Source organism: Galeopterus variegatus, unplaced genomic scaffold (genome assembly GCF_000696425.1).
Source record: "Galeopterus variegatus unplaced genomic scaffold, G_variegatus-3.0.2 Scaffold5704, whole genome shotgun sequence".
NCBI classification, from domain to species: Eukaryota; Metazoa; Chordata; class Mammalia; order Dermoptera; family Cynocephalidae; genus Galeopterus; species Galeopterus variegatus.
The window spans coordinates 118,466-141,703 of NW_007731815.1; the positions used below are offsets into that span (position 1 = coordinate 118,466).

Genomic DNA, 23,238 nt, shown 5'->3' on the forward strand with positions numbered 1-23,238 from the left:
TTAATATGTTCTAAATGAAATAATGCCTTCTGGGATTTAATGCATACTTACTTTAATATATTTTATATGTGTGTGTGTGTATAAATTAAAAAAACTAAAATAAACAACAAAAATAGAACATAAACTTGGAGAAGGGAAATGGAGATAAGGTTCCATATTTGACTGGGAAGGGATAAAAGTATTGATTTTTATTAGAGCTGAATAGATATAAATTACATGTTCTATTTCTAGAGTAAACAAAAAAAGATAAATAGATTGTATAACAAGCTAAGAGAAAAATGGGATACTAAAAAATACTCAGTCAATTTAAAAGAAGAATAGAAAGAACAGGCAGAAAAAATGGACAACAAATATTAAGATGGTAGACTTAAACCTAAATTTATCAAACTGTCATTAAATGTTACTAGACAAACTATTACACAAATGGCAAAGATTATTAGAGTGACCTTTTAAAAAAACTATGTGGATATTAGATATGCATTCTAAATATAAGGATTCAGAAATTTTGTACATAAAAGGGTGAAAAAATATACGTCATTCAAACACTAATAGAAAGAAAGTTGGTGTATTTGTATTGGACAAAATAGACTTCATGACAAAAAAAAAAGCTTACTGGTGATAACAAGGGAAAATTCATCAGGAAGGTATAACGATTATTTCCATTTAAATGTCCACAAAGAATATATATTGGCACGTTTGTCATCCATGTGAAATGTACACATTTCTATGTGAGATGTACTACATTTCTAAACTTGGGTAACTTGGCAGTGACATGTCATAATGGATGGGTGATATGGTACGACATTCTGAAGATAGGACACAACCATTGCCTTTTTTGTAATTATATATGATCCAAGAAACCTGGAAAAGAAATCTCTGATACAAACCAATGGAAAAGAGACTGTAATTTAAATACATAAGTGGAAATTCTACAGAGGAGGAAAAGTAAAAATAGCCAACAAATACAGATATTAAAACAGGTTTTCCAAATAATGCCATTGCTTCATAACTGTGGACAATATGAAGCTCCTTTTCCAAGACACAAGAACCTCAGGGGAACAATTTGGTCTATTATTTGAAAATATAAAATATGTTGCACTTTTCATTTTCTGTTCTCTCACTGAAATAAATAACTTTCTTTTCTGATAGTATATTATTAGTTTTTAATTTGCAATATAATTTTTTTGTCTTCTCATTTCTTTCATTGTGGTATAATGAATACACAGGAAAGTACAAAAATTTTAAATGTATTGTTTGATGAGTTTTAAGAAATGTATAAGCACATCAAAATATAGAAATTCCCATCACATGAAAAATTTCTTTCATGTTTCTTCCTACTTAACTCACCCACTGAAGTAACTGCTGCTGATGTTTTGTACCATAGATTGATTTCGCCTATTTCAGAACTTAGTATAATGTCATATATATATATAAACACATTTTTTTTTTTTTTTACTAACTTTAGGCCAGTTCCACACAGTCTTGACATTGTAGCTTGATGGAAAGTATTGAAATTAGGTAGTAAATTGTCCAAATTTATTCTTCCTTTTCAAGATTGTTTTGAATACTTTAGATTTTTTTTGTATTTCCATAGAATTTTAAAATTAGTTTGTTAAATTCTACAAAAAAAAAGAAAAGAAAAAAACCCAGCTGCTGAGATTTTGACAGGAATTGTGTTAAATTTATATAGATCAATTTGGGGAGAATTGATACCCTAAGATTGAGTCCTCCAACCAATGAACCAGATATATTTTTCCATTTATTTTAGTCCTTTTTAATATCTCTCAGCAGTGTTCTATAGTTTTCACATATTTTATTAGATGTATACATATTTCATATTTTAATGCTATTGCAAGTAGTATTGTTTCTTATTTTCAGTTTCTGGTTGTTTATTATTAATTTTTAGATATAGATTTTGTATACTAAGACCTTGCTAAACTCACTTATTACTTTCGGTACCCTTATTGAAGATTTAGGATTTTCTTTTTTTTTTTTTTTCCTTTTTGTCTTTTTTACTGACCGGTAACGGGATCGCAACCCTCAGGGTCGTGCCCGTACTGGGAACCGGCAACGGGATCGCAACCCTCGGTGTTGCGCCCGCACCACGCTCAGCCAGTGAGCGGGAACCGGTCTCCATATGGGATCCGAACCCTCGGCGGGAGCGCTGCCGCACTCCCAAGCGGCACACTCTCCAGTACGCCACCGGGCCGGCCTGAAGATTTAGGATTTTTGACATAGATGAGCATTTCATCTGCAAATAAAGAGTTTTACTTCTTTCCAAACTGTATGTCATTTTTTTTTTTTTTTTTGGCTCATTGGAATGGCTTGAACCTCCAGTAAATTGTTCATTAAAATGACAGATGAGACATTCTTATCTGTATTTTATATTAGAGAAAAACACTCCGTCTTTCACCATATTGTTAGCTGTAGGTTTTTCACTTGCTCTTTAACTATTGAAGAAGTTCCTTTTTAGATGTTGGATTTTGTTAAATACTTTTTGTGCATCTATTGAGATAATCATATGGTTTTTCTTTTTTAGTTTGTCAATGTGGTGACTTACATTGACTGATTTCCAAATGTCAATCCAACTTTGCATTTCTGAGATAAAACCCACTTGATCTTGACATATTATCCTTTTCATATAATGTTACATTCAATTTGCCAAAATTTTGTTTCAGATTTTTGCATCAGTGTTCATGAGGGATATTGGCTGGTAGTTTTATTTTTGTAATGCCTTTTGGTTTTGTATCAGGGTAATGTTGGCCTAATAGAATGAGCTGGGAACTAGTCCCTCCTCTTCAAGTTTTTGGAAGACCGTGTGTAGAATTTGTATTATTTGTTCCTTAAGTATGACTTGGTTTGGGACAGTTCATCAGTGAAGCCATCTGGGCTGGGAGTATTTTTGGTAGTGAGGTTTTTAATTACAAATCTAATTTTTAAAATCAATATAGGGATATTTCTGTTATCTGTTTCTTGAGTGAGCTTTGGCAGTTCCTATCTTTCAAAGAATTTGTCCACTTCATCTGAATTATCAAGTTTATTGGCATTAAGATGTTCATAATCTTCCCTTAATATCCTTTGGATGTCTGTAAAGTCTGTAATAATGTCACCTCTATCATTTCTGATTTGGATAATTTGTATTATTCTCTCTTTTTTCCTGATGAGCCTGACTTATACCAATCTTCTCAGAAAGCCAGCTTTGGATTTCTCTATTTTTTTCTATTTAGTTTATGCTCCAAACAGATCATTCTGCTGTTTACAATGGGTTTAATTTTTCCTTTTCCTAGGTTCTTAGGGTAGAAACTGAGTCAATGATTCAGAGGCATTTCACAAATGTAGATATGTTGTGTTTTCATTTTCTTTCAGTTCAAAATATTCATTTCCTTTTTGATTTCTTCTTTGAGCAATGGATTATTCCAAAGTGTGTTATTTAGTTTCCAAATATTTGGGCATTTTCCAGATACTTTTCTGTTATTGACTTCTAATGTAATTCATTTACATCATGTAAGAATAAATCACATTACCTTTTAAATCTATTGAGACTTGTTTTATGGTCCAGAATATGATCTATCGGTAAATGTTCAGTATGCACTTAAAAAATGTGTATTCTTCCATTTGGGGGTGGAATGTTCTACAAATGTCAATTAAGTCAAGTTGGTTGATGCTTCTGTTCAAGTCTACCTACTAGAATCTTGCTAATTGTCTATCTTCTCATTCTTTCAGTTATTGAGAGGGGATTAAAATTTCCTACTACAGTTGTGGATGTGTCTGTTTTTCCTTGAAGTTTTATAAGTTTTGCTTCATGTATTTTGAAGCTCTGTTATTAGGAACATAAACATTAGGATTATGTTCTCTAGATAAATTGACCTCTTTATCATTATGAACTGGCCTTATTTATCTCTGGTAATTATTCTTTGTCCTGAAATATAGTTTATCTGCTAATAATATAGGCCCCCCCCAGGTTTTTTTTTAACTTTGTTACCATGGTATATATTTTCTATCCTTTTACTTTTAACCTATTTGTGTCTTTACATTTAAAATGTCTTTCTTGTAGGGAGCATATAGTTGGTCTCTACTTTCTTATTCAATATGGCAATCTTTTCCTTTAATTGGTATGTTTAGATCATTTTAAAAATGTGATTGTTTATATTATTAGATTAAGACTATCATCTTATTTTGTTTTCTATTAGTCTCACCTGTTCTTTATGCTGTTTTCTTCTTTTTCTACCTTCTGTTGAATTAATTGAATATTTTCTATGATTACTTTTGATCTCATTTTTGGATTATTAGCTATAACTCTGTTTTGTTATTCTACTGATTTGTTTCGTATTTGTACCATACGTTTTTAGCTTATCAAAATCTACTGGCAAATAATATTGTACCACCTCATGTATAGTATAAGAGCCTTACAATATGGACATGGCCATGTTTTACCAGCATATGACCACATAGTTACTCCAATGACAGGCACTGATTTGGCCTGTCTCTGGCAGCCATCATTGTGGATGAATGACACTTTTCAGGCAGCCTTATCCATGAGCTCTCCAAGAATATCCTCAGATCAGAAATTCCAAGGCAATATTAGGCATTATATCAATCTTCCTGTTAATCTTCTCAACAACAAAATTCAGGGGTGTGCTGCCTATTACCAAGGCTACGAAGCTTCTGGTGGTGTGAAAGAGGTACAGTCCTTTAAAAAGTACAGTCTGCAGAAGATTCCAGATAACCATCTTGAGTATTACCTCAGATCCTTCACAGCTTCACATTTGCAAGACAGGCTGGACAGTGACTAAATGACTTCCTAGTAAATTCTGTGATCTTTCAGTCTCCTCCTTGGGTCAGAAATAGAATATTTCTCTATAGCAGAAATGTGTCAAAACCCTCTCGAACCCAGTAACAGCACAAGCCACTAGAATGAGGAATCCTCAATTTGCATCACAACATGGTGCACCACAGAAAGTTCTCATTCAAAAAATTTCTCTGGGGCCATTGCAGGTAAGAACTCAAGCCTCAAGATGTTCACTGGCACAAGAGGAAGGTGCAATTCCTAGCTATAGCTCCATGAATAGTTAACCTGGCTATGCCTGGAAAGTAAACATGATATGAAGCTGGTAATGAGGAAACAAATATGACACCTGGAATATGAAAGCTACCAAATTAAGAATCAGTGTGAGGAAATGTGTCAAGAACTCATCTGCAAAGACGACTTAAAAAGAGGGAGAGAATATTGTGAGTAGAGAGAAAAGGAAGTTGAGTTTTTGCAGAATATCTGTTCAATGTCTATAGCACCTTGAATGCTTACACATTTGTATTTTAGTTTGTTGATGTAATTATTTTTAACTTGGTTGAATTTTTATAGCCATTCAAATGGGAAAATACTGAAACTAGGGTTTCAACATAAGAATTGATTTTGTCCATTTGTTTTTGTTTACTTATCATATTAATATTAGTGTTGATAATTAGAGATTTGGTTAAGTATACTGTACAATAAGATAATTAAGTACATTTGCTAATGTGGTTGGGAACCATTATTTTCAGTATAAGATGAAAGAGATACCAAAAAAACATCAAAGATTTCATGAAAAATATGAATAGGAGAGTTCACTTTAAGCTCATAATTTACAATATGATTTTATGTTCTGCCGAAGGTGATCATCATGCAATGACATCCCATTGGTCATGAGCACCCTAAACAGCCAGACTGAGGTTTTCAAATATCATTGCCCACTAAGAGGAACCAGTATTCTTTGGAGAAGTGCTGACTCCATGTCTGGCAGAGTAAATATGAAGGATGAATCTGGGATATTGTAACTAGGGCACTTTCTTAACAGTGTATTTCGAAAAGCAGAAGTTATCATTATAATGAACTCCAATTTATTAATTTTTAATTTTATGCTTCATGTTTTTTGTGTCCTGAAATATCTTTGCATAACTCAAAGTCACAGTGTTCTTCTCAAACTTTACAGTTTTTGGATTTACATTTATGTTCATGACCTATTTTAAGTTGATTTCTGTATATGGTATGAGCTAAGGGTCAAGGTTCATTTGTTTTTGCATATGGATTTCCATTGTTCCAGCACTGTTTGTTGAAAAGACTGGCTTTTGTCCATTGACCTTGATAATTTTTTTAAAGATCAGTTGCTGTATATGTGTGGCTTGATTTCTAGACTCCTGTTTCATTGAACTGTCTATTCTTATGCCAACACCACAGTCTTGATGATTGTAGCATTATTATAAGACTTGAAATCAGGTAGTGTAAGTCTTCCAACTTTGTTCTTCTTTTTCAAAGTTGTTTTGTCTGTTCTCAGTCTTTTGAATTTCCATATACATTTTTTTAATCAGCTTGTCGATTTCTACAAAAACCGCTGCTTTGATTTTTGTGTGGGTAATTCCATCCAATATACAGATCAACTTGAAAAGTGTTGGTATCTTAACAATACCAAAACTTTCAGTCTTTAAATACAGTAATCTCTCTAAATATTTTGCAAAACAAGCTTATAGGTAAATTTTTTGTAGAGTTTTTTTAGATCTTCTGAGTATAAAGACACTCATTTCTTCCTTTCTAGATCACATATCCATTCCACCTTTTGTTTTCCTTACTGCGCTAAGATCACCAGTACTCATATGATGTTAACTAGAAATAGTGAGAGCAAAGCAGATATTCTTGCCCTTTACCCAATCTTGTGGTAAGCATTTAGTCTTTCACCATTAAATATCTTAACCATAGGTTTTCTACATATGCCCTTTAAAAATTTGAGGAGGCTGGGCCGAGCCCATGGCGCACTCCGGAGAGTACAGCGCTGGGAGCGCAGCAGTGCTCCCACCGCGGGTTCGGATCCTATATAGGGATGACTGGTGTGCTCACAGCGCTCACTGGCTGAGCGCGGTGCAGCTGGTCTCAAAAAGGACAAAAAAAAAAAAAAAATTTGATCCTAATTTACTTGGAGTTTTTATTCTAAATGGATGTTGAATTTTTGTCAAATAATTTTCCTGCATCTATTAAATGATCATATGATTATTCTGTTTTAGGCTATTGATATTGGTATGATAAATATACCAGTTGGTTTTGTATGTTAAATCAACCTTGCATTCCTGAATTAAACCCTGCTTGGCCATGATGTACTTTCCTTCTAAAATATTGCTGCATCTGATTTGCAGATATTCTGTTAAGGTTGGTTGTGTCCATGTTCCAAAGAAATATTGGTCATTAATTATTTTTTCCTATAAAGTCTGTCTGGCTTTAGCCTCAGAGAAATGCTAAACTCATAAAATGTGTCAGGAAGGGATCCTGAAGAGATATTATAGAATAGGGATTATCTTTTACTTAAATACTGAGTTGCATTTAAATTTCTTAAGTCTCTGTAGATTCTGAAGGGATGCTGTTCCCTTTCATTGCTTATATTGGGTATTTATGCCTACTTCTTTATCTTTACTGTATTACCATGGGCTTATACCAGTTGCATTATTATTTTTCCATCAACAATGTTTTTTTGTTGTTCCTTACTATTTTGATTTGTTTTGTTTTTTCTATTATCTTCCCATATGTTTATCACGTCCTTCTTACTTTTTTGGAGCTTAATACAAAATTTTTAAGTTCTAACCTATTGAGATAGATGCTACTTTCAAGCTTTCTTCTTGCCTGATCTGTACCTATGGCTGTTATATTTCTCTGTTACAGGTTTGGATGGTATTGATTTTGTGAATGGTACATGGTAAGTTTAAGTTTTTATTTTTGTTTTACCCATAAGGATAACTGGGCCAGAAACATTACTGGACAGGTGAATTTGCTCCCGCTGCTTTAGAGTGCCACCTTTGTTATAATTCAAGTGTCTACAGGTAATTGTCAGTTTCTAGATTCTCTTTGACCACTGGTCTATTTGGCTAGCCATGTGGAATACCACATTGTGTTAATTACCATCATTTTATAAAGTCTTAGTCTGGTAAATTATCAAAATTTATTCTTTAAAAGTGTCTTAAAAAATACTGGGGTTTTGACATGGAGTGCATTGGATATTGTGGATAACTGCATTGGTCTAACTTTATTGAGGAATGTTGAAGCATATGACAATCATGTGCTAGATACACTGTAAGAAGCAACCATAGGATCTGCTCGTAAAGGATTATGAAGAACACAGCATCAGAGTTAAGTCTGATAAAGAATTATGCAAAACAAAACTAAGAGTAAGCTCATTGTAACTATTGATGAAAATTAAATATCTGCCATTTATTATCAGTAGGATGATTAATAACAGCAGCTTTAATTCCGTACAGAGCTAAAAATCAACTACAGCTTTGTAGCCAGGTGCTGGCTACCTGCATGTTACTTAGCATTTTTATCATTGTTGTTCAATAATAAAATTAGCTAACTCTATATACCTAAGAATGGGCTTGTTCCTATGGATTTCAACTTCTTTCCCTACCCCCAACAATATATAAATCACTTTGGGGGAAAATTGACAAGTTAAATATGGAGTTCCCACATGCCTGTCAGGTGTGCCCTCTCCCAGAGGCTTGCCCTTTCACATTACACAGTTCAGCCATGCAGGAAGGGGAATATGTGAATAGAAAATGTGAAGGAATCAAGTAGGAATTACATGCAGAGACTGTGTTTACCCCACAGATGCTCCCATCCTTGCCAAGCTTCTGCAGGGTGCTCATCTAAAGCTGCTCATTGAGGAACAGGTGGAACCACAGGGAGTAGGGAAGTAGAGACAGCAGTTCTCAAGTCTTTGTAGGCATAACTTCTCACACCAAGAGTTTTCCTATGTAACTGTCCTTGATTCCTAGGGAAAACAGTTGGGGCTACAGGGCAGGGGTCAGATGGGTGCTGAAGAGATATTAGGCAGGTTCCTTATGTGCAATCGTAACAGTTTATATAAGCATATGTAAAAAACAGTAATTAAAAGTATTTTTTAAATGTCACTTTAACATAGGAAGAATAAGGCCAACAATATGAGAGACAATAAAATGGGCCAGTCCTAAGGGTGGGCAATACAAAGCAGAGTGTCCAGAGTGCAAAGCAAATTCAGATGTATCTTTTACACATTAGTCTTAGCATCCTGCTGCAGGAGGGTAGAGAGGAAAGATAAAAAAGAACTAATATTAACAGAAAATGTGCCACACATTGTACTTTTATTTACTGTTAAGAAAAAAATATTCAGACAGGTGAAGTAGGGCTTGACTGAAGTCACACAATCTATGAGTAGTTGAGCCAGGATTAAAACCCAAGGCCTTCTCGCTTCAGTACCAAAGTTATGCCACTGTACCAAGTTCTCAGCTGCAAAGAATAAAGGGGAGACCTGGTCAAAATGCATCAGTTTCAATAGCTGGGTCCCTCCAGACATGCAGGTTAACTTATATGCTTGAGATGGGAAAACACATACACATCAACTTTATTGAATCTGATCAACCCACCTTTCCATCTCTGTATAAGAATTTTACATGTAGCTTTCAGGATCATGCTCAAACCCCTTCTTATAATGTAGTTTCTAGAATCTGATGTTTCGTTTTGGTTTTTTTCTCAAGCTTTCTTCCATTTCCTTTATAGAAAATTACTCTGTGGCTATAATTATGCCAAGCTATATTAGCAATTTCATGACATCTGATTATCATTATGTAGTATAATAAGGAATATGTAACTTGACAATATTCTGTATACCTAATCTGTTCTACTGACCATCCAGTTCATAACATGAAAAGCTTGGGCCGAGCCCGTGGCGCAGTCAGGAGAGTGCAGCGCTGGGAGCGCATCAGCGCTCCCGCTGCGGGTTCGGATCCTATATAGGGATGACCGGTGCGCTCACAGCGCTCACTGGCTGAGCGCGGTGCAGCCGGTCTCAAAAAGGACAAAAAAAAATAATAATAATAAAATAAGAAAAGCTTTACATGACATGTTAAAAATGTCCTTCATTTATATAATTATTTTCTATCATCTTTGCTGAAAAAGGCATCACCACACTAAAAACACAAATTCTGTTGTAACACTTTATCCAAACAGATGTCATCCCCAAACTTATCGATTAATCAGATTTCTGGTAATAAGGCTTGAGCTAATACTGAAGGCTTTTCTGTGGTCAATCATCATGATTTTACCACTGTATGTATTCTCTGGTGTACAGTCAGTTGTGACTTCTGGATGAAGGCTTTCCCACATACAGCACATTGATAGGGTCTTTCCCCAGTATGAATTCTCTGATGTAAAACAAGGTCTGACTTCTGGGAAAAGGCCTTTCCACATTCAGCACACATGTAAGGTTTCTCTCCTGTATGGATTCGCCGATGTCCTGGAAGGTGAGACTTCTGAGAGAAGGATTTCCCACATTCAGTACATATATAAGGTTTTTCACCTGTGTGAATTCTCTGATGCCCAATGAGATGTGATTTCTGACAGAAAGCTTTGCCACATTCACTACATTTATAGGGTTTCTCTCCAGTGTGTGTTCTCTGGTGTATTATGAGCTGTGACTTCCGGGAGAATGTCTTCCCACATTCAGTACATTCATAGGGTTTCTCCCCAGTATGAATTAACTGATGTGTAATGAGTTCTGTCTTTCTGCTGAAGGCTTCCACACATTGAGCACATTTGTAGGGTTTCTCACCAGTGTGAATTCTTTTATGTATAATGAGGTGGGACTTCTCACAGAAGGCTTTCCCACATTCAGTACACTCATATGGCTTCTCTCCAGTATGAGCTCTATGATGTATAATAAGCTGTGACTTCTGGGAGAAGGCCTTCCCACACTCTCTGCATCCATAGGGTTTCTCTCCAGTGTGAATTCTCTGATGTATAATGAGGGGTGATTTCTGGGAGAAGGCTTTCCCACATTCACTACATTCATATGGCTTTTCCCCAGTGTGAACTCTCTGATGTATAATGAGGGATGACTTCTGAGAGAAGGCTTTTCCACATTCAGAACATTCATAAGGTTTCTCCCCAGTATGAGTTCTCTGATGTACAATGAGATGAAACTTCTCACTGAAAGCTTTCCCACATGCACCGCAATCATATGGTTTCTTTCCAGAATGAATTCTTTGATGTACAATGAGTTGTGACTTCTTAGCAAAGGCTTTTCCACAGGTAATACATACACAGGTTTTCTCTCTCATTTCAACATTCTGATATTGAATAAGGGATTGCTTATTTCTGAAAATATTTGCACACTGATTATCACCACAGGGTATTATTCCATTGTGAATTTTTTCAAGATTATAATTGGACACACTCTGGCTAGATGATTTTCCATATCCAAAATTTCCATCAAGATTTTTTTGTGAATTGCTCTTAGTATAATTAGGTAGGTCAATATTCAGTTTTAAGTTCTTTGTAAATGCATCATATTTATGGAGTCTTTGTCTTGATGTACCTGATTCTATGCACTCTTGAAATATGTTGCCCAGTGCATTATACTTATGGCTGGACACCTCAGTCACTGTTTTGCTACTGATGAATGTGACTTGCCTGAAGAGTTTGTCTTGATTTTCATGACATCTCTGCAGCTGGTCATCACCTTGACAGACTTTTAAAATGGAATACAAAGAATCATCCTTTGTGACTCCTTTCGGTATCTTATTATGGAAGGAAACAGTCCCCCAAATACATGATTTGGAATTGTGAAGGTTATTCTTCCTGTCTAAAAGAAGAAAAGATAAAATCAAAGAGTCATAAGGAACAATTAACAGAGTGCAGAGAAGTGGAACAAATGGATCCAGCATAGCCAATGAACTAAGAAAACAAGGATGGAGTCAGGCCATCTCAGAAGACAGCACAGCATATAATATGGCCAAGTGAACACATACATATACAAGGATGTTGAATGGAAATAGTCATGTAAAAACTAGACATGAAAGAGACAGAAAAATGTCTGGGTTCTTATCCCTGTAATCTTAAATCTTCTAGAATCTTCCCATTTCCCCTGCCTTTTGAATAAAAACCATTTTCACCTTTTTAATTCATTTATCTTACAAACCATTTACTATATACACTTAACTATTTTCCTGCCACTGCTCCAAAGAAACAAGGTCTCTTCTGTACTCAAAATACTTTAACTCTCTTTAGTCTGTTTTCCTAAGTAACAACTAACACAAACAACAGACAAATCCAAGATCCTGCTGTGGATTTAGTATCAGATTCACACCAAGGATACATGCTTCACTTTCACTACTCCTGATAAAACATTTTGTATTTGTGTCAGAACTAGCAAAGTTCTCCCAGGAAAGCCATATCTTCCTAACTCCAAGGTTTTGCTCACATACTCTCTCCCCCACACCATTTGCCTTCACTCTCCTCCTTCAGACTCATCAGCTCTTATGTCATTCAGAACAGCTATAGCTGCATGCTCTGAAAAATGCCTTCTCAAATTCTGCCATATCTCTTTAGACTAATTTTCTCTGAACTTTTAAAACAGCAATTGTAGTTGACCTTCAGTTCTGTATAGTCATGTATAGTCACCTGGGGAGGTCTTAACTTCTAAAGTACAAGGGTACTTCAAAAAGTTCATGGAACATTTGTATTATCTTTTAATTCTATTTCTCCATGAACTTTTTGAAGTACCGTTGTACAACCTATGTTCCTGGTAGGATTTTGCCTTCTGTTGTCTGTAAAGCCCTTTCATAAGAAGCATTTAAAACTAGAGAAAGAGAGACAATTGAAAAGGAAATTGCTCTCCTCTGAAAGGCTCGCCATTACTCTGAATTATTTGTTAATGCCCACTAAATTCTCAGCACAGGAGCAAAGAATAGGAGATTTCAATAAGGATAGAAACATAAGCCTCATGCACCAAGCAATCCAAAAAACAAAACAAACAAACTGATATTTCACTTCCCTTCTCTCCCATTTGCATGATTGTCATCAGGATAGATCCAGTTTGATATATCTCTCTTTATGATCCATGGCTCTTCTCCTTGTTCCAACTTGGAGATGACATCTGGTTTGGAAACTGGATACCCTATTAAATGGAAATCACAGAGGAACTGGGATTGACTGAACTGAAGAAAGAAGAAAAGGTGAAGTTTCAGGTGGTCTATAATAAAGTTATCCAGTTAGCCCTTAGCAAAGTAAAAAACTCCATTTGGAAAAGTTCAAAGGTCATAAAAGTCAGTACCTATGTCAGAAACCACCTAATCACAGTAACTAATAAGGAAAGGCACTTGACTGGACAACTCTGAGTCATGCAGGGAAGCCATCCTTACCCACTGAGACCAGGTGGCTGTAGTTCTCCATCATCACATCCCTGTACAGGGTCCTCTGAGCAGGGTCCAGTTGCTGCCACTCCTCCTGGGTGAAATCCACAGCCACATCCTTGAATGATACTAACCCCTGCAACAGTACGTTCCTGTTCAATCTAAAGTGATCATTCTCACCAGTTCTACTACAGTATACAAAACTATACCTACACCTAGTTTTACATAATAGTTTTAAGGGAGAAACAATGTAAAATCCTGTCTTTAGCAAGAAGAACCAGACAGATCAGGAAAATAGAAAAAGCAAACCAATCTACAGCCATCCCACCCTGCATGTGCCCAATCTCGTCAGAAGAGGTAAACCATCAAATGCCTACCTGATACATATGATAATTTAAAAAATAATAAAGGCATCACCCAAGTAAGTGGGAAGATGTATTCAATGAATAGTATTAAAAAAATTGGATAGTCATGAGGAAAATAATGTTGAAGCATATGTTATGGATTGAATTGTATCTCCTGCAAATTTATGTCTTGAAGTCTTAACCCCTAGGACCCGAGAAGGTGACTTTACTTGGAAATAGGATCATTGAATATATGATTATATGAGATCACATAATCAGTTATATAAGATTGTTAGTGTGGACCCTAATCCAATATGACTGATGTACTTATTGAGAGGAGAAATTTGAACACAGAGACAGACACGCATAAAGGGAAAATGATGTAAAGAGACATAGGAAGAAGATAGATGTCAATAGGCCCAGGAGACAGGCCTGGAACAGACACTTCCTTCACAATCTTCAGAAGGAAACAACTCTGTTGACACCTTGATTTCAGACTTCTGGCCTCCAGAACTGTGAGACAATAAATTTCTGTTGTTTAAGCCACCTAGCTTCTGGTACTTTGTTATGGCAGCCCAAGGAAACTAACACACCATATTTTACACCTTAAATAACAAAATAAGTAAGTTTTGATGGAACAAAAATTTAAACTCTAAAAAGTACCAAAGACCATAAAAGTAATAAAATAAAACAAAGAATAATTTTAATTTATAAGTATAGAACAGAGAAGGCCTTTTTAAGTACAACATCAAAAAAGAGAAAAATTACATTTAGAGAATCACAGAATGTCAGTGTTCTTGAAGATTAACCCAATCCCCTCATTTCATATGAAAAAGATCTTAGCTTCTCCTAAACCTAATAGCACTCTTTTATATGTCCAACAGCTAGAAATATAATGAAACACACCAGTTACAATAGCAACAAAAAATTAAAAATCCCAAATAACAGACTCAACAAGAAATGTGTAGGAAACATTCATGAAGAAAACCACAACAAAGTAGTGATATGGCATCAAAATAAATGACTTGGGTAAGTGTAAAGCTATAAAATGTCTCTGAAAGGAAAATTATTTTAATTATGTCACTATTATTTTCACAATAGTTGAAATATCAGAAATTCATCTAATAACAGAGTAATTTGTATTATTTTAAACTTTTTCAGGTTTTTCCCTAAATATTCCATTACTATCAAACAGTGCTTTCAGAATGGAAACAAATAGTGTTTCAAACATCAACACTGCCCTGCATAAAAACCTCCTTTGTTTCCCTCCTTGCACACACAGTCTCATCTCAGTCATCTCAATCTTGAGCTTTCTCTCATATCACACCAAGTTCCATACTAACATCATCAAGCTGCTAAGCATTTAGTCTGTCCATGACAACCCTAATAATTTTCTATTTTACATACGAGAAAACCGAGGATTACAGTGCTTAAGTACTGGTGAAAGGTTACATAGTGAATTAACTCTCAGTGATTTAACTTTCAGGTTTACAAGATTTTTTCTGACTCAATAGCCTGGGTTCTTGACTACTGTGGCCTAAACTGCCTCCTTGACAATTGTAAACATGATCTTTTGTGTTTTATTGCTTCACTATCACCTTTCATCTCTTTCCACGAAGCACTCTCCACTTCAGTTCTCCTTAAATTCTCAGCCTTCCTAAAATCACTCTGCCCTTTTATTCTTTTACAAATACTACTTCCTATCCTCATCCTATTTCCTTCATGATCCAAAGTTCACTAATCTTTTAATCCTATTCCCTACTTCTTATAAAGCTGGTTGCTCCCCATTCTCTGGTATAACAGTACCCTGCTCCCATGTCTGTTGTAGAGCTTTTATCTGTCAATGTTGGTTTCCACATCTCTTTACCCTACTTTTCTCTGCCTCCCAGGAAACAACCATGGAAAAGAACCATGCCTAAATCTTCTCAAGATATTCAGCAGCTAGCCAGTGCACGTGAGATATATTGGATACTCAAGAAATGTTTGCTAAAAAGGAACAAATGAAGATTATAGAGAATAAGTTAAAACTCATGTTTAGTTAAAAATTTTCATGCATTAGTCAATACATTCTTTTGATCTGAAAAACAGTAACATGAGAAAGATAATAAATGTGGAATATAGAGGAAATTCATTCTGATAGGAAAATTCATAGATGATGTCATTCAGACATTCTGATTTTGCATTATTAATATACTCAAATGCTTCAATATACTAAATGAGTATAAATTTTGTTAATTTTGTCGCATAATTGGTGGAAAATTGTATTTTTGTCATCTACAAACAGTTTTATAGCTTGTGTGGCCGTAAGAATGGAAATGCCATTAAGAGATGAAAGAAGCTAGCTGGTTAGCTCGGTTAGTTAGAGCACAGTGTTATAACACCACGGTCAAGGGCTCAGATCCCCTTACTGGTCAGCTGCCAAAAATATAAAATAAAAGAGATAAAGGAAATGGAAGGGGGTAGGCATTAGAGGGAAGAAGGATATGTGTGAAAATGATGACTTCATTTCTAGATGGTATAGGAAAATATAAAGCCCTCTTCCTGAAAGAACAAGCATTTAATTGGTTAATTAGCCATTGTAGTTGGATTTACTGAGCTAATAAAAAAATCCATTCCCATTGTCTACAGCATTGCTGTGTAACAGAAATATAAAACTAACCAGATAGGTAATTTTAAATTTTCTAGGAGCCACTTTGAAAAAATTATTTTCAATAATATATATTTATTCTAATATATTACTCAAAATATCATTTCAACATGTATCATATTGAGTTTTCTAGAACTATATCTTCAAAATCTAGTATGTACTAACAACACATCTCACTTCAGACTAGCCAATTTCAAGTGCTCAATAACCACATGCGACTGGTAGCTACTATAGTGGACAGCATAGCTCTAAAGCTACTGACATCCAAGAAAAAAAAAATCTACCCTTTGCAATAGAACTCAGTTGTTAAGCTCTATTATAAAATATACATAAGTACTCCTAATGTAAAAGCTGATTTCAAGATCTGACAATGATAATGATGATGTAATAACAGCTAACACATACAATACAAACCATGCCCCAGTTATAGTTCTAAGCATTGTTTTTAGTCACTTAATTCTCACAACAACCCTGTGAGGATTATAATCTCCATTTAACAGATGAGGAAACGATCCCAGGCAAACAGGCCACAAGGAAATTATGCATTTGATAAAATAGTAAAGGAGAATTCTATGCACGGACATGGGAAGATATTCAAAAACCTTTGAACTGGACAGTAAGTTAAAAATCAGGTTGCAGAACAAAATCTTTACTATAACGTTATTTTTCCAAAAAACCCTCCCAAAACAAAACAGGACAAGAAAATAAGACACATTCTCACACACTTGTACTTTCACACATACACACTTAATGGCAGTTATACTCATAACAAAAAGGGTTTGAAAGGTTAGAAACAAGTTGTTAACACTGATTATCTCAAAAGGAGGAGAGTTTAAGTTAAAAGGTCTCTTCTCATTTTTAATTTTCAACTTTTTATACAGTTTTAAATGTTTATACCATGCTACCATGCATGTAGCAAATGTCGGCAGAGAGAAAAAAAGTACAGACTTTTAGAAATGGAAGAGCAGTTAAGGGTCCATCTTCATTCTTTTCCATATGGCTATGGAGCATCATTTGTTGAAAAGACTATTCTTTCCTTATTGAATGGTCTTGGCACCCTCGTCAAAAGTCAGCTGACCGCAGATGCATGGGTTTATTTCTAGATTCTCAGTTCTATTCCATTGGTCTATATGTCTATGTTCTTCAAGACTGTTTTGGCTATTCCGGAACTCTTGAAATTACATGTGAATTTTAGAATCGGTTTGACAATTTCTACAAAGAAGCCAGCTGGGATTATGATAGGGATCGTGTTGTATTTGTAGATCAATTTGGGGAATATTGTCATTTAACAATATTAAGTCTTCCAATCCCTGAACATGGAATGTTTTTCCAACTTTATAGGTCTTCTTTCATTTCTTTCAACAATGTTTTATAGCTTTCATAGTACAAATTTTGCACATCTTTTGTTAAATTTATTCCTAAATATTTTACTGTTTTTCATAATATTGCAAATTGTTTTCTTAATTTTATTTTTGGATTGTTCATGGCAAATGCATAGAAAAACAATTTTTTTATATTGATCTAAAAATAAATAAATAAATAAATAAAAATGGAAGAGCAGAGAAGGAACAGCCTTGAATTGGACAGTAATCCTACAAATTCAGAAACCATAGCAAAGGATATGAGCATTAGGGAACTTTGCCCTCCAAAGCTTTCCCAGGTAAATACAATTTAAGAACTTCTTTTTGAAAGAAATATATATTTTTCAAGACCATTTGAAATATGCCTATCCTTCTAAATTATCTAGATTTTATCTCTGGATAAAGCTGGATTACAGGAAACCTATGTAATCAATTTGCTCCTCCAAGGCAGGGGTAAATAAACTTTTTTGTTAAACTGCATTTTTAGCATTGCAAGTCATACGATCTGTGTTGTAACCACTCAACTCTGCCATTGTAGCTCAAAAACAGCCATAGACAATATGTAAACAAATGATGGCATGGCTGTGCTCCAATAAAACTTTGTTTATAAAAACAGTTGGAGAACTGGATTTGGCCCATGGGTAACAGTTTGCCAACCACCGCTCTAAAGAATAAAGTTTAAGGAGTTTGGCCAAGACATTTTGATACCTTCCCACTAAAAAAGATAACTTTAAGAAACAACCATAAGAAATCTACTACTGCATTTACCGAAGTAATGTAGGTGAGAATGCCGTGCACTCCATCACCTAGAGAAAGGCCTAAAAAGGAAGTTATTTTTAGTCTTACATGGTGAGAAATATTTTCGTCCCATGGGAAATTTATTTGCTTTCTCTTTAGGGGAATACTAATCATATAACTCATGATATCTGCAAGAAAGATCAGAAAAATTGGTACATCAATTTATAAAAACAGTTTCAAGCAAGGTTTTCTACACACTACCAAGTAACTCTTTCTAGATCTTGATCTTTACTTTTGCTATCTTTTCCCTATTCCAATTTTAGCTATATGTACTTTCCATTTCATTGTATGGAAAACCAAGGGGGAAATTTTTTAAAAGACTAACTTACCTGGGACTTCATCATTTCCTGCTCTCTTCCAAAAGGGCAGATACCTGAAAAAGTAAAACTAGTGATCAGAATCAAGTATTCACAGCCCAAACCCAGACTACACCTTCTACACTTGCCAGTCTAGAAACAACCATCAGAAGTCAGGTGGATAATGGGCCACCCTATGGGAAAAGGTTGTTTAAGCTGTTCAGAAGTGTTAGCAAACACCATGTGGAGAAGGCACGAACGTTTACACTTCTTATGCCTATAATATGATCACACAGACCTTGGACAAAGTTTTTTAATTGGATAGATGTGAAGATATGTTTCCAGTTGATTCACTAACAACTTGTTTCCACTGGGAATCAGCAATTCTATTTGTAGAACATTATTATAAGATAATAATCGTAGATCGATATATAAATATAAAGCTTTAACTGTGGATGGAGTTTCCTGGCAATAAGAATGGGAATGATCAAGCAGAAGACTGAGGAATGCATTCCCTCATTCCCCAGAAAGAACCAGCAGCTGAATTCCAATAATCTCCTAAGAGCTCTCTAATATCCCTCCCCCCCAACTCAGCAAACTCTCCAGCCAAATGAGTATTCACGTACTAAAATGTTAATTTTAAGAAGTTTTCTGTTTAAATTTTTATTGCTAATTTTCAAACAGTGCTGTTTTCTACATACAAAAATGGTGATCGATTGGAACCACTGGTAAAAGGGAATATACAACAATGCAGGAAGCCACACACCTGATAAAGTTTTCTCAGTCCCAGGAAGAGTAAGACAGACAGCGCTGAACTGGTTCAGAGGAAGTGGGGGCTCCCATGACAGGAAGACTGTTTTATATGGGGTATCCCATACTTTATCAAAACAGATCTGGAAGGAAACAAGAGAAATGGTCATAGTCATCTCTGGACACTCAGCAGATGCTCAATAATGTTTCTGGAATAAAATATAACACGATTTCAATGAACTCAGAAAGAGAAGGGCTGATATCATACTTTTCATAATAATCCTATCCCTTTTGATTTGTTTGATATTGTTTAAAAATGATCACTTTTGAGGGGAGCACGAAGCTAAGGGGGCAATGGTGGACTGAGAAAAGAGGTGAGAAGAAGCTTGATCATTAAGAACTCAACGGTTGCCTATGACCTGTGAAAACTTAAAGCAAAAGGTTTTCCCAGTAAATTGCGGCTGACCAACATGACGCCCTGACTCCATTAATGTCCCCTCCAATCTCTAAATCCTTGGTCCTAGCAAGCACATACCCTACTGAAAGTCCATCACATCGCTGGCTACATGAACTACCCATTATTTAGTCCACTGCCCCCATCACTGATTCTTCAGAGCCTCCTAAATCACTGACCCCAGTTATCCCCACCAGTAGTCCACCTACACGCCATTCCTGACCCCATAGACATCCCATCACTTCATCATTTCCCAGTTACTAACCACATAGCTCACTCCATCCCTGACTCCCAAATAAACCCAACACTAATCACACATACCTACCCAACCAGTGACTTCATAGACCTCATGTCACTGACCCTCACGGTCCCCTTCCCTCCCATTACCAATCCCACAGACTCACCCATCACCGCACATATCTCCCTTCTGACCCCTAGCTCGACTCCATGGTCCCGAAACGCCCATCACTGCTTGATGGGGACAGCTGTCACATCCATATTGGCGAACTCTCCCGCTTCCTGTCTGAGGAAAGCGCGGACCCCCGAGCTTGCGCTGTGCGGTGCAGGGCGGGTTTGCCATTCCGCGTCTTCGGCGGCTTTGTTCAGGAGGCAATATGGCTGCTCCCATGCGCAGTTTCTGTATGGGAGCCGCCATCTTAAGAGCCCAGTCGGTTCCGTACAAGCGGAGGGATTCGACTTGTCCCGAGTTGAGATTGGGATGTACCACCGAGGCAGAGAAGGAAGGGGAGGACTACGATACAAACCAGTGAGCTGCAAACTTTTGCAGAGAGATCTTACAGGGTGATTGGACAAGGAATGAAACTAATGACATCGTTCTCTATTGGAAGGATGAATTTTGTGAAAGAGGAAGAATTTGGAATGATACAATATTTTTGTAAGCGATTCTACACAAACCTGTTTGTAAATGGCACAGCCCTATATACCGGGAGATTCGACCGGCTGAGAGGAGAAGAAGACTTGGTGTGGTGTGGCCCGCTCCTGGGAGAGTCCATTGCGGAGAAAGGGGCCAAAGTCTGGGGGGCGGAGAGGGGACAAACAATAATAATGAATTCTAATTATGCTAATAACAATGATAAGAAATTCTTCTAGGGGAAATTGCAACTGCAGTAATTAGGTGCAGCGGCCGACTAAGGAAAAAGAGAGAAACTGACAGGGAAGAGGAGAATGAGGAACAACGAGAAGCAGAGAATCAGAGACGAAGAGAAAACGGGGATCATGGAGGCAAAGGAGAGGCTTATATAGGAGAAATGGGAGACAGGAACAGAGGCGGGAAACTAAGAGACAGAGCACAGGAGACGGAGAGAGACTGAGACAGAAAAGGGACACTGAAAAAAAGGGGAAAGGAGAAGAGGGTGAGATGAAGAGGAGGTTAGATATCAGAAAGAGGGAAAAAAAAAAACACATGATTAAAGAAAAAATGAACCAGAGATACAAAACCTTTGCTGCAGAAAGAGAATACTAAAATTGTTAACCTGTTGACCTATAGATTTTTTGAAAAATCCATGTTAAACTGTTTCATGTGTGTAATTTTGGGCATATAATTAAATAAGCAGCAATTTTACATTTAGCGATTTTATTTCTCAGGTCAAATAAAAACAAATCTGGGCTTAGATAAGGAGAAGAGAGACTTTATTCAGAAAGACTTGCAATAGCAAGAACGCTCCAATCTGAGAAATCTGCAGGCATCTCAAAATCAAACAGAAAAAGGTTTTTTTTTAATAGGAGTAAGAAGGATTACCAGGAACTTTGTGGGGGGGGGGGGGAGGACACGAGGTGAGGGTGTGCAGGTGGAAAAACTCTTCCAAAACTCTGAAAAGAAGGGACACCTCCATACTCATTTTCTGAGGCCAGCATTTCCCTGCTCCCCAAACCAGATAAGGAAGCTAAAAGAAGAAAAAAAAAAAAAAATTACAGGCCAATGTTTGTGGTAACATAGAAGCAAAAACCCTCAAAAAAATTCTAGCAAACAGAATTCAACAGTATATTAAAAGGATCATCCATCATGACCAAGTGGGATTTATTCCTGGGATGTAAGGATAGTTCAACATATGCAGATCAATAAATGTGATACACCGTAATAAGAGAATGAAGGACAAAAACCACATGATCATCTCAACAGATGCAGAAAAGCATTTGACAAAATTGAACATCCTTTCATTATAAAAACTCTGAACACATTGGGTCTGGGAGGAATAAGCCTCAACAAAATAAAAACTATAGGACAAGCCCATACTCAAGGCTGAAAGAGTGAAAGCTTTTCATCTAAGATTAGGAGCAAGTCAAGCATGCTGTCTCTCTCCATTTCTATTCAACATGGTACTGGAAGTCCTGTCAGCGATTAGGCAAGAAAAAGAAATAAAATATATCCATATTGGAAAGGAAAGGAAAAGTGAAATTATTTCTGTGTGCTGACAACATGATTTCATATATAGAAAATCCTAAAAACTCCACCAAAAAAACCTGTTAGAAGTTAAAAATGAATTCAGTTAAGTTGCAGGATACAAAATCAACGTACAAAAATCAGTAGTATTTCTATACACTAACAACAAACTACCCAAAAAGAAATTAAGAAAACAATCCCATTTACAATAATATTGAAAGTAAAATAATAGGAGTAAATTTAGCCAAGATGTGTAAGACCTGTGTAGTGAAAACCATGCAACATTGATGAGAGATATTGAAGATAACATTAGTAGACAGAAAGTAGATGAATTGGAAGAATTAATACTGTTAAAATGTCTATACTACCCAAAGTGATCTATAGATTCAATGCAATTCTTATCAAAATTCCAATGTCATTTTTCACAGACATAAAAAAAATTCTAAAATTCTAGAATTCTAAAAAAATTCTAAAATTGTAAATTGGGACCACGAAAGACCCCAAATAGCCAATGCAATCTTGAGCCAGAACAACAAAGCTGGAGGCATCACATTAGCTTTATTTCAAAATCTTTACAAGCTACAGTAATCAAAATCCATGGTACTGGCATGAAAACAGACACATAGACCAAGGGAAAAGGATAGAGAGCCTAGAAATAAATGCATACATTTATTGTCAACTGATTTTCAACAAAGATGACAAGAACATACAATGGGGGAAGGACAGTCTGTTTAGTAAATGGTTTTGGAAAACTGAATGAAATTGAACCCTTATCTCACACCACCTGCAAAAACAAACTCAAGATGAATTTAAGCTTAAATGTAAGACCTCAAACTGTAAAATTATTAGAAAAAAAAGGGGGGGATAAGCTCCATGACTCTGGTATGGGCAATGGTTTCTTAGATATGACCCCAGAAGCATAGGCAACAAAAGCAAAATAGACAAGTGAGAATACATAAAACTAAAAAGCATCTACACAGCAAAGGAACCAATTAACAGAGTGAAGAG

General features: G+C 35.9%; 1 protein-coding gene across 1 annotated transcript; it reads right to left on the bottom strand.

Annotated features, from left to right (window-relative positions):
- Positions 1 to 9,970: 9,970 nt before the first annotated feature.
- ZNF300 (zinc finger protein 300) lies at positions 9,971 to 20,340 on the bottom strand. Its single transcript, XM_008589866.1, has 6 exons — positions 20,234 to 20,340; positions 19,392 to 19,518; positions 18,659 to 18,702; positions 13,189 to 13,315; positions 12,822 to 12,944; positions 9,971 to 11,630 (listed from the first exon to the last, which is right to left on the bottom strand). The coding sequence occupies exons 3-6, from the start codon at positions 18,671 to 18,673 to the stop codon at positions 10,081 to 10,083; spliced, it is 1,815 nt and encodes a 604-aa protein (XP_008588088.1). The 5' UTR covers positions 18,674 to 18,702; positions 19,392 to 19,518; positions 20,234 to 20,340; the 3' UTR covers positions 9,971 to 10,080.
- Between the last annotated feature and the right edge of the window lie 2,898 nt (positions 20,341 to 23,238).